At 46.4% G+C, this 12,797-nt stretch overlaps 1 protein-coding gene across 16 annotated transcripts in view; it reads left to right on the plus strand.

The window, feature by feature from the left end:
- Positions 1–34: 34 nt before the first annotated feature.
- Positions 35–12,797, plus strand: part of msn (serine/threonine-protein kinase msn) — a 35,814-nt gene continuing 23,051 nt past the window's right edge. For 10 of the 16 annotated variants that reach the window (XM_033384892.1, XM_033384896.1, XM_033384901.1 and 7 more), the window contains exons 1-3: positions 36–516; positions 1,142–1,344; positions 7,115–7,180. In XM_033384892.1, coding sequence (XP_033240783.1) covers positions 1,261–1,344; positions 7,115–7,180 — 150 coding nt within the window. In that variant the 5' untranslated portion in view covers positions 36–516; positions 1,142–1,260. Of the gene's footprint in view, positions 517–1,141; positions 1,345–7,114; positions 7,181–12,797 lie in introns of all 16 variants that reach the window. The other 6 variants (XM_033384904.1, XM_033384907.1, XM_033384905.1 and 3 more) reach the window with 4 other exon arrangements.

The raw sequence follows: 12,797 nt of genomic DNA on the forward strand, positions 1-12,797 counted from the left end.
TGTTTCGGTTTATTTCTGAGGGTCTGGCGGTATATTTTATCGATAAGTCCGCGGCCACACTCATCACAAACCCAATTTTTTTTTTGAACTGCGCGGTCGGGTTGCTGCGCGCGTCGTCGAATAAACAAATTGAAAACTAAATTTTTTGCTAGTGTACAATAAAAAAGTGTACAATACTCAATTTCGCTCGTCAGTGTCAAGAGAAAGAGGAACAGAAACAAAAGAAAAAAAAGTAGAAGGAAGAAAATGTGCGGCAGTCTGAAGAGGCCAAAGCAGATGACGAAAACTTTGTAAACTTGTGCAAAGAGAGAGAAAGAGAGACACACACGGACAGTGAAAGATAGTTTAATATTAAGATACATTCGGATTGGAAACAGTGCGGAGGAGTTGTCGCTGCGTCGGTTCGCGTATAGAATTTTTTCCCCTGATTGCACAAAAATCGTAACTTAAGTTTATTAAGCATTTGTGCAATGCACAGGCGTGAATAAAAACCAACCAAACGCTGTGCGTGTAAAAGTATGTAAAAAAAGAGTACCCAAAAAAGAGAAAAACAGCCGAAAACGGCATCCGATTCGAGCGAGTGGCAGATTTTTTTCTGTCTACCTACACAAACACACACATGCACGTATAGGGCAGCGGTAGAATGTGTGCGTGATTGTGTCTGTATAGGTGTTGGCTGGTCCATCGGGAGGTCCGCCGCAGAAATAAAGCGGACAAATTTGTGAAAAAGTGTGCTGAAAGAGTGGAAAAAGAAATGTTTAACTAAGCAGAAATTTTGTGCGGAAATTGTGCCGGAAAAATCACGGCAAAGTGCGTGCCGCGCCCCGTTTGCCAAACGCCAACACACAGAGGCACGCTCACACATTAGCACACACTCATAGAGGGAGAGCCACATACACTCACACTCAAAAACACCAATACAGAGCGTAGAAGAAGCAGTGGGCAAAAGCCAGAAGAGAAAAGTTGTATTAAAGGCAGAGCAACAAATAGTTTTGTTAATTGCAGTATTTAATATTGTTGGCTGGTATTTTTGTTTGAGAAAATACTAAAGAAATAACTGCAGTTCTCTCCCGTTTGCCTTAGTGCTCTTTGTGTGTGCGTGTGTTTTTGCTTGTGTGTATTGGTGTTTTATTTTTTACAGTCTCCTTCCTCTTCTCCCCTTCCGCGTGAAGTAGCAGCAGCAAATCTCCGGGGCAGCAGCAGCAGCAGCAGCAGAAGAAGGGAGTAGAAGAGAACAACACAACAAAATAGCAAATCAAAATGGCGCACCAACAGCAGCAGCAACAACAACTGGCTCCATCCGTGAATTGTTCATTGGATGATATCGATTTGACGGCACTGAAGGTAAGTGAATATATCCCCACACCCGATCAGATCTGATCTCATACGACCAGCCCCTCCCCCTTTCGGTGGCTATTTTTGGAGCGGTGTTCCAGTGTGTTTAGTGTGCTCATTATCACCCCGTGGGACCGTGCCAGCCCCCGCCCCCTGTACTTAATTGCTGCACCTCCCTATCGACAATCGCTGCTCCCACTATTCGCGTTGCTCCTCTTTATTCTCGCATTCTATTATCGCTCCGTTCCCGTTCGCACTTAATTTCTCTTCTTATTTTCTACACCTCCGCTTCCCCTTTGGCTAGGTGTGGCCATGTGTTTTTGTAACGGTAAATCCACTTCCGCCTGGAATTTTGCAGCTGATTATTGCTTAAAACCATGGTACGTCTCATATACGGAATATAAGGTATTCCCGCTACATGATGCACCCTGCGCTGGCCCCTGTTTTGGTTCTATGCCACATTTGGCTTTTGTGGCAGTTATACAACCATCAGAAATTGCATTCAGCTCTCTATTATTGGAGCCATTTTCAGTCAAGGTCCCTTCCCCTTTATGTAAATGTTCGTTGAAAATTACAACAAAAGAAATTTGTGCTTTGTGTTTCACGTTTCACGTTTCATGCTTTTTGCTATGGCAACAGGAGGGGAAGGTTGCACCCTCTCAGTCACAGTCAGAGTCACACTCTCTCACTGTTTCGCCCCCCGTTCAACGAGAGCGATTCACAATAATCGAGTTGATAAATGCATTTATTGGCATTAAGTTTTCGATTGCTCGATTATGAGACAATCCCACCCACCACTCGCCCCCATTCATGTTCATCCACCACCCACCCGTCATTCCAGCCGCCACCAACCCACCAACCCACCACCAAATTATCAGAGGCCGGCCGGTGTCATCTTCTTTTGCTTTTGCTTTTGCCTAGCTCTTCTCTTTTCTTTTTTGTATTTTTCGTTTCTTTTTTGCCATTCGCTTCGTTTCTCAATGAATTGGTTGGCTCCCCGACCCACCCCCCTCCACACGCACAGAGAGGTGGCCTAGCCGCCACCACAATGCCGCATGCGTTTTTGTTGCCGCCTTTCTCTTTCACCAAAAGCACTTCACCACTCACCGTCTCCCACCACGCCTAAGCTCTGCTGGGAGAATGGAGAAACTCACCATGCTGGTTTTTGGGGTGGGCCCCACATTGGGCGCCTGCTCTTTTGCGCACCCACCGAATGTACATGTGTGCTTGTGAGTGAGTGTGCCTATGTCTGTGTGAGTGTCCGTTTGTTGACTCTGCTTGTGTGCAACGGAGAGGGGAGTAGGGGTGGGGTAGGGTGGTGCCTTGGGTCGTCGCCTCTGCACTGGCATGTGCCTGTCTGCGTGTGAGAATCTCTTTCTCTGTGCGAGTCGAGTGTGTTTATGAAAAATTGTTCATAGTCGAAGCAGAAGCAAGAGACACGAAGAAGGAGACACAAATCGAGACAAGAATGAAAATTGTTTAGTTTACTTTATTAAAAGGCAGGCAGAGGAGGCAGACATGTCCATGCGTGTCTACTGCTGCCGCTGAGTGAATCTCCCTCTCTCTCTGTGTGTGTGTGTGTGTGTGTGTGAGTGTGTTGCACCAGACAGCATGAAGATGATGATGATGATGATGGAGCACTGGCAGAACGAAGGCACCAACCAAAGCAAAATCAGCAAAAAATGGCAGCAGAATATGACGACTCTTGTCTGTGTGCGTGCGTGTGTGTGTGCGTGTGTGTGTGTGTGTGTGTTTGAAGTGTTGCTGCTGTGCTGCTGCGGCTGCTGGCTGTTGGCCTTCTCTTTCTTTGGCAGAGGCGCGTGGGCGCCTCCGTCGCGTCTCTCGTCTCGTCTCTGACCTGTCTGTGCGTGGCTTTTAAAGGTCATTCCAACAATGGCTGATGGAAGGGGGTGGAGAAGAGGGAATGTCCCGAAATAGAAACGGTAAAAAGGTCAGAGTCCTTAAAGCTTGAACAGTGCGATGGTAGAAATAACGAAAGAAAGAAAGAGAGTGAGGGGTGGGGTGGGGTGGGCTGGGGAGCAGGGGCTCTCTTTTGAGGTTTCCTTCAGTTCGAAACTCTGATAAGCTTCAACCGATAAGATATATGTATACACTCGTTGGCGGAGGAGGGGGGAAGGGGAAACTGCATTCGTTGGAACACAAATTTCAAATTTCCTTAATTGGTTTTTTATGATTTTTTTGTATTTCTCACTCTCTGGTCTTTCTCTTTTACTGCAGTTTCTTTTATGTTCTGCATTTGCCTGATAACTCGAGTTCTCCAACTCCCTTTCCATCCTCTCATCGTTTGTTTCTTTTGTTCGGTTTTATTTTAATCAACATTTATTGCATTTTTTTTTTTTCGTTTTTGGGCTGCGATAAAAAACGTGTTCGCCCACATTTTGGTTTGCATTTGTGCGCCTGTGCATGTGCATGTCCGTGTGCGTGTGCGTGTGCTTGCATGTGTGTGCGCTGCAATTTGCTAAAGGATTGAGGGAAACGACGAAACCGATCCGATCCACAATCCATATCATCCACACATGTGCTGTGTGCTCTGTGCTGCGTTTTTGTGGGTTAAATCAACATCGGAACCCAGGAAAAACACTTTTATATGAGGAAACTCTCAAATTCAAATGTTTAAAGAACGGAATTTCCCCAAGAGGGAAATAATCAGCAACAATCAGTTCTGCTTTCATATGCCGGCGATCATAAGGGAAATTGATCAGTTTTCGGTACATTTCTCTCTCAGCTGAGAGCGAGGCCCACGGGGAAAATCCCAGGCAAAGTCCATAAAGTTAATGGAGTGGAAGGGGGAGCCTCTTCGGAGTTACATAGTCGAAGGAGTCGAAGGAGAGAGGCCTTCGCTCGCACTCTCTGTGCATAAAAACCTAAGCAAATCAGAAACAAATTCACAACTATTGTGAGTGTGCTCCACACCTCTCCTTCTCTCTCTCTGTCTCTGTCTCTCTGTCTCTTTTGAGCCGTATCAGGTACTGCCTCTGCATCTGCATATCTAACCACCCCAGACCCCACACCCCACCATCCACTCCTAATATGCAGTCAGTCCTGTTTTTGGACAATCTCCAGCTCCTTCTTCAGCCTCTCCTCTGTGCCGCTAACTGGGCCAAGCCTTTGCCAAAGAGACAAAGGTGAGGGGCGGGGAGGGGAGGGGAAGGGAAGGAGTGAGTGTTGCGCTTTTAGACAAACAAAACGAAACGAAACGAAAAGAATTCCAGTTTTCCAGGCCAGGCAAAACTGTAATAATAAAAGCAGCTACTAGAAGAAAAAAAAAAGAGAGAGAGACAAGAGAACTCCTCGGCTACGGTGGAGACTCGCTAGGGCGAATGAGAACCGAAATTAGAAGTGGAGTTCCGTTCCCCGGGAGGAGGAGGCTAGGCCCCACTGTTGCCACAGCCAGTCGGCGGCTGCGTTGGTCCGCCGCGTCTCTCGCCGTGTCGGCCTCCCGACGGCCTGACGGCCCGACGACGGATCGGGTTGTTTAGTTTTAGTTGTACCCGTTTGGACAAATACAAATACGAAAGACAAACAAAAGGCAAATGGGAAGAGGGAAGAGGAGAGGAGGAGAGGAGAAGATAGAGAAGCAGTGATTGTGAGTAGAGGGGACGCATGTGGCAGCAGCTGGACAGCAGCACTGGCACTGGCAGCAGCAGGAAAGAGTGAGCGAGCAGGCAAACAGCCTGTTTTGCCTGCTGATAACTGTAACCAAACGAGCAGGCAGTGCTCGCTGACCAACAGACAGACAGACAGACAGACATAGAGTGGAAGGGAGAGAGGGAGGGAGCTTGAGCGAGAGAACTTTTGTTCTAACGGATCATTCTCTCTCGCTCTATGCACTGGCTGTTCGTGCTCGTTCTGCTTTAACATGTCACAATGCTAATGAGTCATGGAGTAGCAGACACTCCCCGACAGTCTTCCCCTCTCCCATGGCTCTCTCCTTACGCCTTACTCCCTTCTGTCTTCTGCCTTCTCGCTCTTCCATTCATTGAGTTCATTTTTTGTGCATTTTTAATTGATTTTTTACAACGGTGAAGTAATCAGCCATAAATAGCAGTAATTGCCGCTGCTGCACTTCCCAGCACACACACACACATCACATGCCTCTCTCCCACACTTACAGTTGTGTTCTCTCTACCCCTCTACCCCTCTACCCCTCCCTTCCCGTTCACCCTTCTCCCTTTCCGACTATCGCGCTGTGTGTGCTCTTTGCATCTGTTTGACACACTTTTGCGGGTAAGGGAGGGGGAGGAGGGTTCCCGTCGGTGGTGGCGGGAGCGGGAGCGGGGGCGGGGGCTCGCTAGGCAGCCATAAATCTACTTAGAGCGGCTTCCCATAGTTCTTCTGCCTTTCCCCCTCTACCCCCTCCGTCGTCATTCCCCACTATTTGCTTATTTGCTCTGCACTTTTTTTTCGTTTCGTTTCGGTTTGCTTTTTCTTTTTCTTTCTTTTACTTTTATTTTTTTCGGCTCTTGAGGCTTTGTCTTTTCCTCTCTCTCTCTCTCTCTCTCTCTCTCTCTCTCTTACTCGCTTTAATTCCTTTGGGTCTCTCTGGCGTAAGCTTAAGGAGACCTCTGTCCCGCCCCTTACCTTTGAGGGGGCTGGAGATTTATGTGGAAAACGCTTTGCGGAGTCCCCTCCTCCTCTGTCTCTCCCTCTCCTTCTCATTCCGAAGAAAGAAATCCCCTGTTTCGGGAGGGATATACCTTTTGGGAGGGAATTTCTCTGGGATTAAAGTCTAATAAAGTTGACAATTTGTGAGACTATCGTAAATCAATCGAAAACAAGAAACTTTTCCGTTGCCATGATTGGATTTTTCGTACCCCCCGCCCCCAATCGCCCCCAACCTTAGCTCCACCCCAAGAGGTCATTGCTTCCCGCCGGCATCCCGATCTGTACCCCACTTTCTGGCCAATTCCATCACTGGGATATCTGAGGGGTATTCCTTGGGTCTTATCCCCTCTAGAAACTCGGAACCTTAGGTCTTCCATCGGTCGTTTCTTTTGGAATTTGGAGCAGTAACTGCACTTTTGCTCTCTCTCTCTCTATCCCTAAACCTCCTGCTTTCCCTTTCGTGCTTCTCCATCAGCATTTAAATTCTACTTCTTCATTCCCTCTTGCCTTTCCCCTTTGGGGCTGTCAAAAAAAAAAAAACAAAAAAAAAAACACTCAGTTACCTGTTGAAATGCCGTTCGTGTTGTTTTTGTTGTTATTTTAATTGGCATTTGCCTTTACCTGTCGTTCTGTCGTTCTTGTCGGCTTTTGTAAGCCCTTCCCATTGCCTCCCCTTCCACCTGCGCTCCAATAAAAATAGAAAGCATTGTACTCCATGCTCCCCCCCTGCCCCCTGCCCTGCCCTGCCCTTCTCTCCACACATGTATCTCGTCTCACGTCCATCGCACTCTCGTGCTCCCTTCTCGTGAGTCTCGTGTCAATGAACCCCCGCCTGCAATTTGTATGGCTTTAAAGGGTGTCTGGTGTGTGGTGTGTGGTGCATGGGGTGGGTGGGGGGGGGGGAGAGGTGCGTGAATCCCAATTGGAATTTGAGGATTTTGTATATTTTTAACATCGTTCTGTCTGCCGTCTCTTTCCTTATTTGTACGTGTATTTATGTATGAAGGAACTCCCTTCTCTGGGGCTCTCCCTCCCACCCCTTCGTCCCTGCTTACTCGCTCCTTTGTTTGCCACCGCAGGATTCCCGTGTTGCCCCGTAACTCTTTTGCCTACAACATTTTTCTCACCCCCCTTCCCTTCTGTTTTCTTGCAGGATCCCGCTGGCATCTTTGAGCTGATCGAAGTTGTTGGCAATGGCACCTACGGCCAGGTCTACAAGGTAAGAAATGCATCGATATTTTATCTATTATATTGTATAGTTTTTATTAGCAATAAATACTGTTTTTTGGGGCTGGCATGTTGCTTCAGATTTCAGATTTCAGCTTTCTTTTTTTTTGTATGGAAATTTTCACTTAAACTTTGGGCGAGAGAGAGAGAAAAAGAGAGCAACGATCTCTCAGAGTCTCTTTTTGAGAGGCAGCGGCGGCGTCACTTCTGTGGTCTCTTTATAATTAGCAATTAGCATTAGGGTTTCTGCTTGACTGCGTTTTTGCACACACACACACACACACACACACACACGCACGCACACACCCACAAATGTATCTTGTATCTGCAGCAGCATCATCTGTGGTTCTTTCTGGCGCTGCTTTAATTAGTTGTTTGGCCCGCTATTCCCCGCCGTCTAATAACTTGTCCCAAAGCAGAACAAAAAATAGACTACAAACCCAAACAAAAATTCAACCCAAAGAACGAGAACCCAGAGAACGAGAACAGAACAATCTTTTTCTCACACATTAACACATTTCTCTCTGGCCGCAAGACATGAGAGGAATGTGCAAGTCGAGTAACGAATGGGGTGGTACCCTAGGAAAGGGTTCTTTGCCTTTTTGGGAGCTGTCTGCTCGAACGAGTTTTGTTTGGGCTTTTGCGTGATACCCTCTCTCCGGGGAAAGATACTCCACAAGAAGGGAGAAACGCCAGGGAAACAAGAGGCAGCCATCATCATCATAATCACAGAAGCAGCGGCAGCGGCAGGGGCAGGGGCAGCAGAGAAAAGTTTCTCCGTCTCTTTCGCTCAAAAACAATGCCTTGACTTTGTGTTTGTATTTAAATTATATGCTTTAAAATGTATCTGAAAGATACGACTAGGAAGGAGAGGGCAGGGGGAGCAGAACTATGCACCAGAGGCCAGAGCCAGAGCCAGTACGTCAGTTGCAGGCACAAAAATAGACATTTGCTTTTGTAAAATTACCGTTAGCCTTTGTTGCAAGCAGAAGAAAAAGTGTGGCATGCCGCCGCCGCCGCCGCCTGCGCTTGGGAGGCCAACGGCAAGTTGTTGCTGGCTGCTGGCTGCTGGCTGCAGGCTGCAGGAGTGGGGCTCCACTGTAGTGGGGGGTCGTCGAAGCCAATGGGGCACACAGCTTTTTGTGTGATTAATGCCACAAAATTGAGTCGTGTCTGCCGCTGCCACTGCCGCTGCCTGTCTGTCTGCCTGTCTGAAGTTCTTTATTGCCTCTCGCGTAGAGATACACAAAAGTATCTTTGGATTCAATTGAGCTTCAACTGGGGCTTGTACTAAGTGTTAATCATCGCATATTTCTGGAATGAGTAATTCGGGCAGGCAGCAGGGATTTCAAGGGATTTCAAGGGAGTTTGTTTGTGGCAAGGAATGTATCTCATGAATGTTTCTCGGGGGATTTTTGTCGTTTATCGTCTATCTGCTTTAGCAAATATTAAGCTTTAAGTGAAGGTGAATCCATCCAAAAATTCCATCATTTGTGTATAATAAAAGATAAAAGATAGCTTTCCCTAAAAACCCCCACAACTTTGTATATTCAATCTTATACTAACTCTTAATCATCGCTAGAGTCTTGTTTTAATGGCGAAATGAAATGAAATTCAATGAGTAATCGCAATCCGGAAATACTATATCCATACATCCATTTATCCATATTTTGCATACAGAGAAAAACCTGTTGTTGGGAGAAAGAGTTTATAAGAGATTATTCTTTGGACTTTTACCTCATGCACGCCATTCGCCTTTCAAATTGTTTGGAAATGGAAATGGCACCCCCCCTATATGGGGTTACTTACGGAATGGATTACTTGGCCAATCCAAGCCTGTCAATCCAATCCGATGGATACTTTCATGAAATCTATTAAATTTCATAGGTCTTTCAATGGGTTTTTGCGACCCACACGCCACACAGGCCTACAGGTACCAGGCACCAGTCTCTGCCCCGATCTAGGGCTCTGCTCTGTGGCAAGTGGCAAGTGGCACGTGGTAACCATGGGAGGCCAGCCCACTGTGCGGCTGCTCAAGAAAACTTGTTAACGCAACTCGGCTCTGGACGCCTTAAAGTAGTTCATTATACTGTTGTCGCTGTCTCTGTCTCTGTATCTGTGTGAGTGTGAAATTAGCATGAGTAATGCCCAGCAGCAGCAGCAGCAGCAGCAGATACTTTCTGTATCTGTATCTGTATCTGCATGTGTGACTCTAGAACCGGGAACGGGACAGCCACTTGCTTCAGTCTCATTTCATTGGCATTTTGCTGTCTGCTGTCTGCCGTCTGCTGCTGTTTCTGTTTCTGTTTCTGTGTCTTTGGCTGTGCTTTTGGCCAACTTATTGACTGAATGGTTAACCGGTTAACAGATACAGATACAGATACAGCAACCACAGATACGGAGCCCATCAAACGTCACAGCTGTGTGTGTGTGTCTTTTTCTGGCTTAATCATAATTTTATTTTGAATTTTATTTCGGCCTGAGTTTTGGAATTCCACTTAAATGACAAACGATATTCCATTCTGCCATTTTTTCGCGAATCTTTTGCGCTTTATTTAGTTTAATTTATGTTTTGTCTATCCCTTCCTTCTCTCTCTCTCTCTCTGCTCCTCTGCTTCTCTCACTTCCGTTTTATTGATAATTCAGCTCATTTTTTTCCTTCACTCTTCTCACTGCGCTTTTAACGAGTAAATTGCCTTTTTATCAGAGCCCCAGCCACGGCTCCGTCTCTCTCTTTCTCGTGAGTCACTGACGCCCTCCATGGCACTGGTGGATGGTGGATCCAGGGGGCGGGAAGAACCTTTATGAGGGAGGAACACCACATGTGGCTCCCTGTAGAACACGTACAAGTGCAACGTTTTAACGGCTTTGATTCTACGGGTAGAGAAAGAGAGAGAGAGAGAGAGAGACAGAGTGATTTCTTAAAGCCACAAAAATACAAAATTGAAGCTCTTAAAGGCATCAAATACTTCTAATTAAACCATTCATTAAACGCAATGAAAGATCTATTCATCTGTTCATTAAATGCCACAAGAGATGCCCTGATAGATCTCCTCAGAGGAAATCCAATCAATCCGACCATCATCTCTCAATGAAAAGATTCCTCCAAGCAATCATGTATGTCCGTTGCCTCCTTTCACTGGAGCTAATTTGAATGAATGAATGAATGAGTCACTCAAAGAAACCCCCAAAAATAAACCATTTTGGGCATTTTCCTATGAATCTCAATTGCCAAAAGGCCGGATTTGTCACCGATTCGTGGATTGTTTCGAATGTGTGTGAATGTTTTGGGGCTTGGCCCGCCTACCGTTAACTTTCGCCCACGACAATCCATCCGTAGAACTGTAGCGGCGACGTGCAATTAGCATTTTCATAGCTGGTTGAACTTTGACCCAATTACGGGAGAGTGAGAGAGGCCCAGGGGATAGAGCACGCCAAAGGTGGCGAAAATGAAGGATAGAAAAGGGGAGCTTAGGGGCTTATTCCAGTAGGATCGTAGGAATCGGAATACCCTCCCAAAATGTAGGGTATTTAAACAATAATTGCCCGAGTCTTTCGTATCTGTGTGTGTGTGTGTGTGTGCGTGTGCGCAGGCGCGCAGCCATCCATCCATACAGTGGGAGGGGGGAAGGGGCACCGCTGGCACTGGCACTGGCACTGACACGGCTGCAACACGACAAGCAGCTCAAAGAAAAAAAGAAAAAAACATGCAAAATACATTAAAGCCAATAAGCAAATGAAGCAGGAAACAAAAAAACAAAACAAAAAAAAACAAAGCCAAAAGGCAAGGCACAGACAGGCACAGCAGCACAAGCAGCAGATGAGGAACGAAATAACTACAGACTTCAGACCCATAAAAAGGCCACACAATTAGCCAGGGGCAGGTCGAAGGGGGGCGGGGGGTTGCGGGTACACGAGTACCCAAAGTAGGGGCTGGCTCATAAAAGGCATAAACTGCTCCGCTCCCCCAATGTCACCGATAGCCGACGACGCCGAGTGCCCAAAATAGTCGAAGACGGAGATACCCCGTGGGCCAGCATTTGTTGCCAACAGAAAGTCTTATCTCACGATGAAATTCTTGTGATTTGCCAAGAATTTATGATTATAATCTAATCGGGCATTTGCAAACCAAAAAGGTTATGCCTCTATCGAATCTTTTTGCAGCCTAAACCCCCCTTCTTTGCAGGGTACATGCGAGTACCTCTGTGCAAAAACAAATAAAAACAAAAACTAATTATTACGCAAATTTAATTTGTTGTAGACTTAAATTTAAAAACATTAACAGTCGCGCGAGTCATTGACACGTTCGTCCGTGCCTGGGCACAAGTGCGAAAGGGACAACATGTGAGAGAGAGGAGAGCGGAGAGTGTGTGTGCGTGTGCGTGTGGGAGAGCAGCCGGAGATTCAAACGATAACAGCAGCGTCCGACAGTAGCGCGTCAGCCTTTCCTTTCTCTTTCACACTCTTAGACTTTTTTCTTGCGAATTTCGGATGGACCCGAACCCTTCTCTCGCTCGCTTACTCAGCTCTCGCCTGACTCGCCTGCTCTCCCGTTCTAGCACAGCAAGTGCAAACGGAAGAACGGTAGAACGGGAGAGAGGAGAGTCTGCGGCCATTGTAGTATTTTTAGAGAGAGGTTCACTAACTTTTGTGGCTGCTGCTTTGGTGGCTGGGGGTTTCTACTTTTGGCTTTGTTTTCGCTTTAATTAAATCTCTAGCCCTGACACTTTTTTCATTGACAAGGCAAACCCTCTACTCTCCACTCTCCCCTCTCCCATCGAATGGGATTTTTGGTTTTGTGCAAAGTATTTTTTTGCTGGCTTCAGCGGAATCTATGGGAATGGAATGGGAAAAGTCATCGAAAAAGGTGTATGAAAAAGGGAGGGGAGCAGAAGAGGAAGGGGTACGTGTGTGTGCGTGTGTGTGTGTGTGTGGGAGCATAAACGACCTTGGGGAAACGATGAGTTGCTAACTTGTGCATTTTTTAAGCAATGCTCTCTGTTCCGTCCATCTGTTTAGCTGTCCGTCCGTCTGGAGTGTGGAGTGTTTCTGTGTGGGTTGCTGTTTTGTTTTTTTGTAATTTTTGGGTTGGCATAAATTACGATCAGACGCGAGCGAGTGTGCCGCCGTCGCCTCTGCCGCTGAAGCTTGAAAATTTATCACTTTTTCAGAAACAGAGGCGGCGTGTGAAATTTCTGCGGTCTGTTTAGAGATCTCCATTCCATTCCATTCCGCACTCGGCGATCCGCTCGGTGGAAACCACAAAAAACAATAATAATAATAATAACGGCGGATGGGCAAAGGTCAGGTTTTTTTCTATCTTACTTTTTTTTTTTTGTATTTTGTTTATTTTTCTCGTTTGATTTCCTAATTGGTTAATTTCGAAATACCGGGAAATTTACAAAACAGCAAAAGGCGTTTCCAGAACACTGGAATTACCTGGAAAGGGAGAGAGAGAGAGAGGGAGAGCTTTCACTGTGTGAGGGGATCTCCACTCATTTCATGACTCATTCTCTCACTTCATAAACAAAATATGTAGCGACTACTTTTTTGTTGGATATTTGACCCACTTTTGGCCCCACAGACACAACTCCCCCGTCTATAAACCG

The sequence above is a fragment of the Drosophila pseudoobscura genome, chromosome X (assembly GCF_009870125.1).
Source record: "Drosophila pseudoobscura strain MV-25-SWS-2005 chromosome X, UCI_Dpse_MV25, whole genome shotgun sequence".
Taxonomy (NCBI): Eukaryota; Metazoa; Arthropoda; class Insecta; order Diptera; family Drosophilidae; genus Drosophila; species Drosophila pseudoobscura.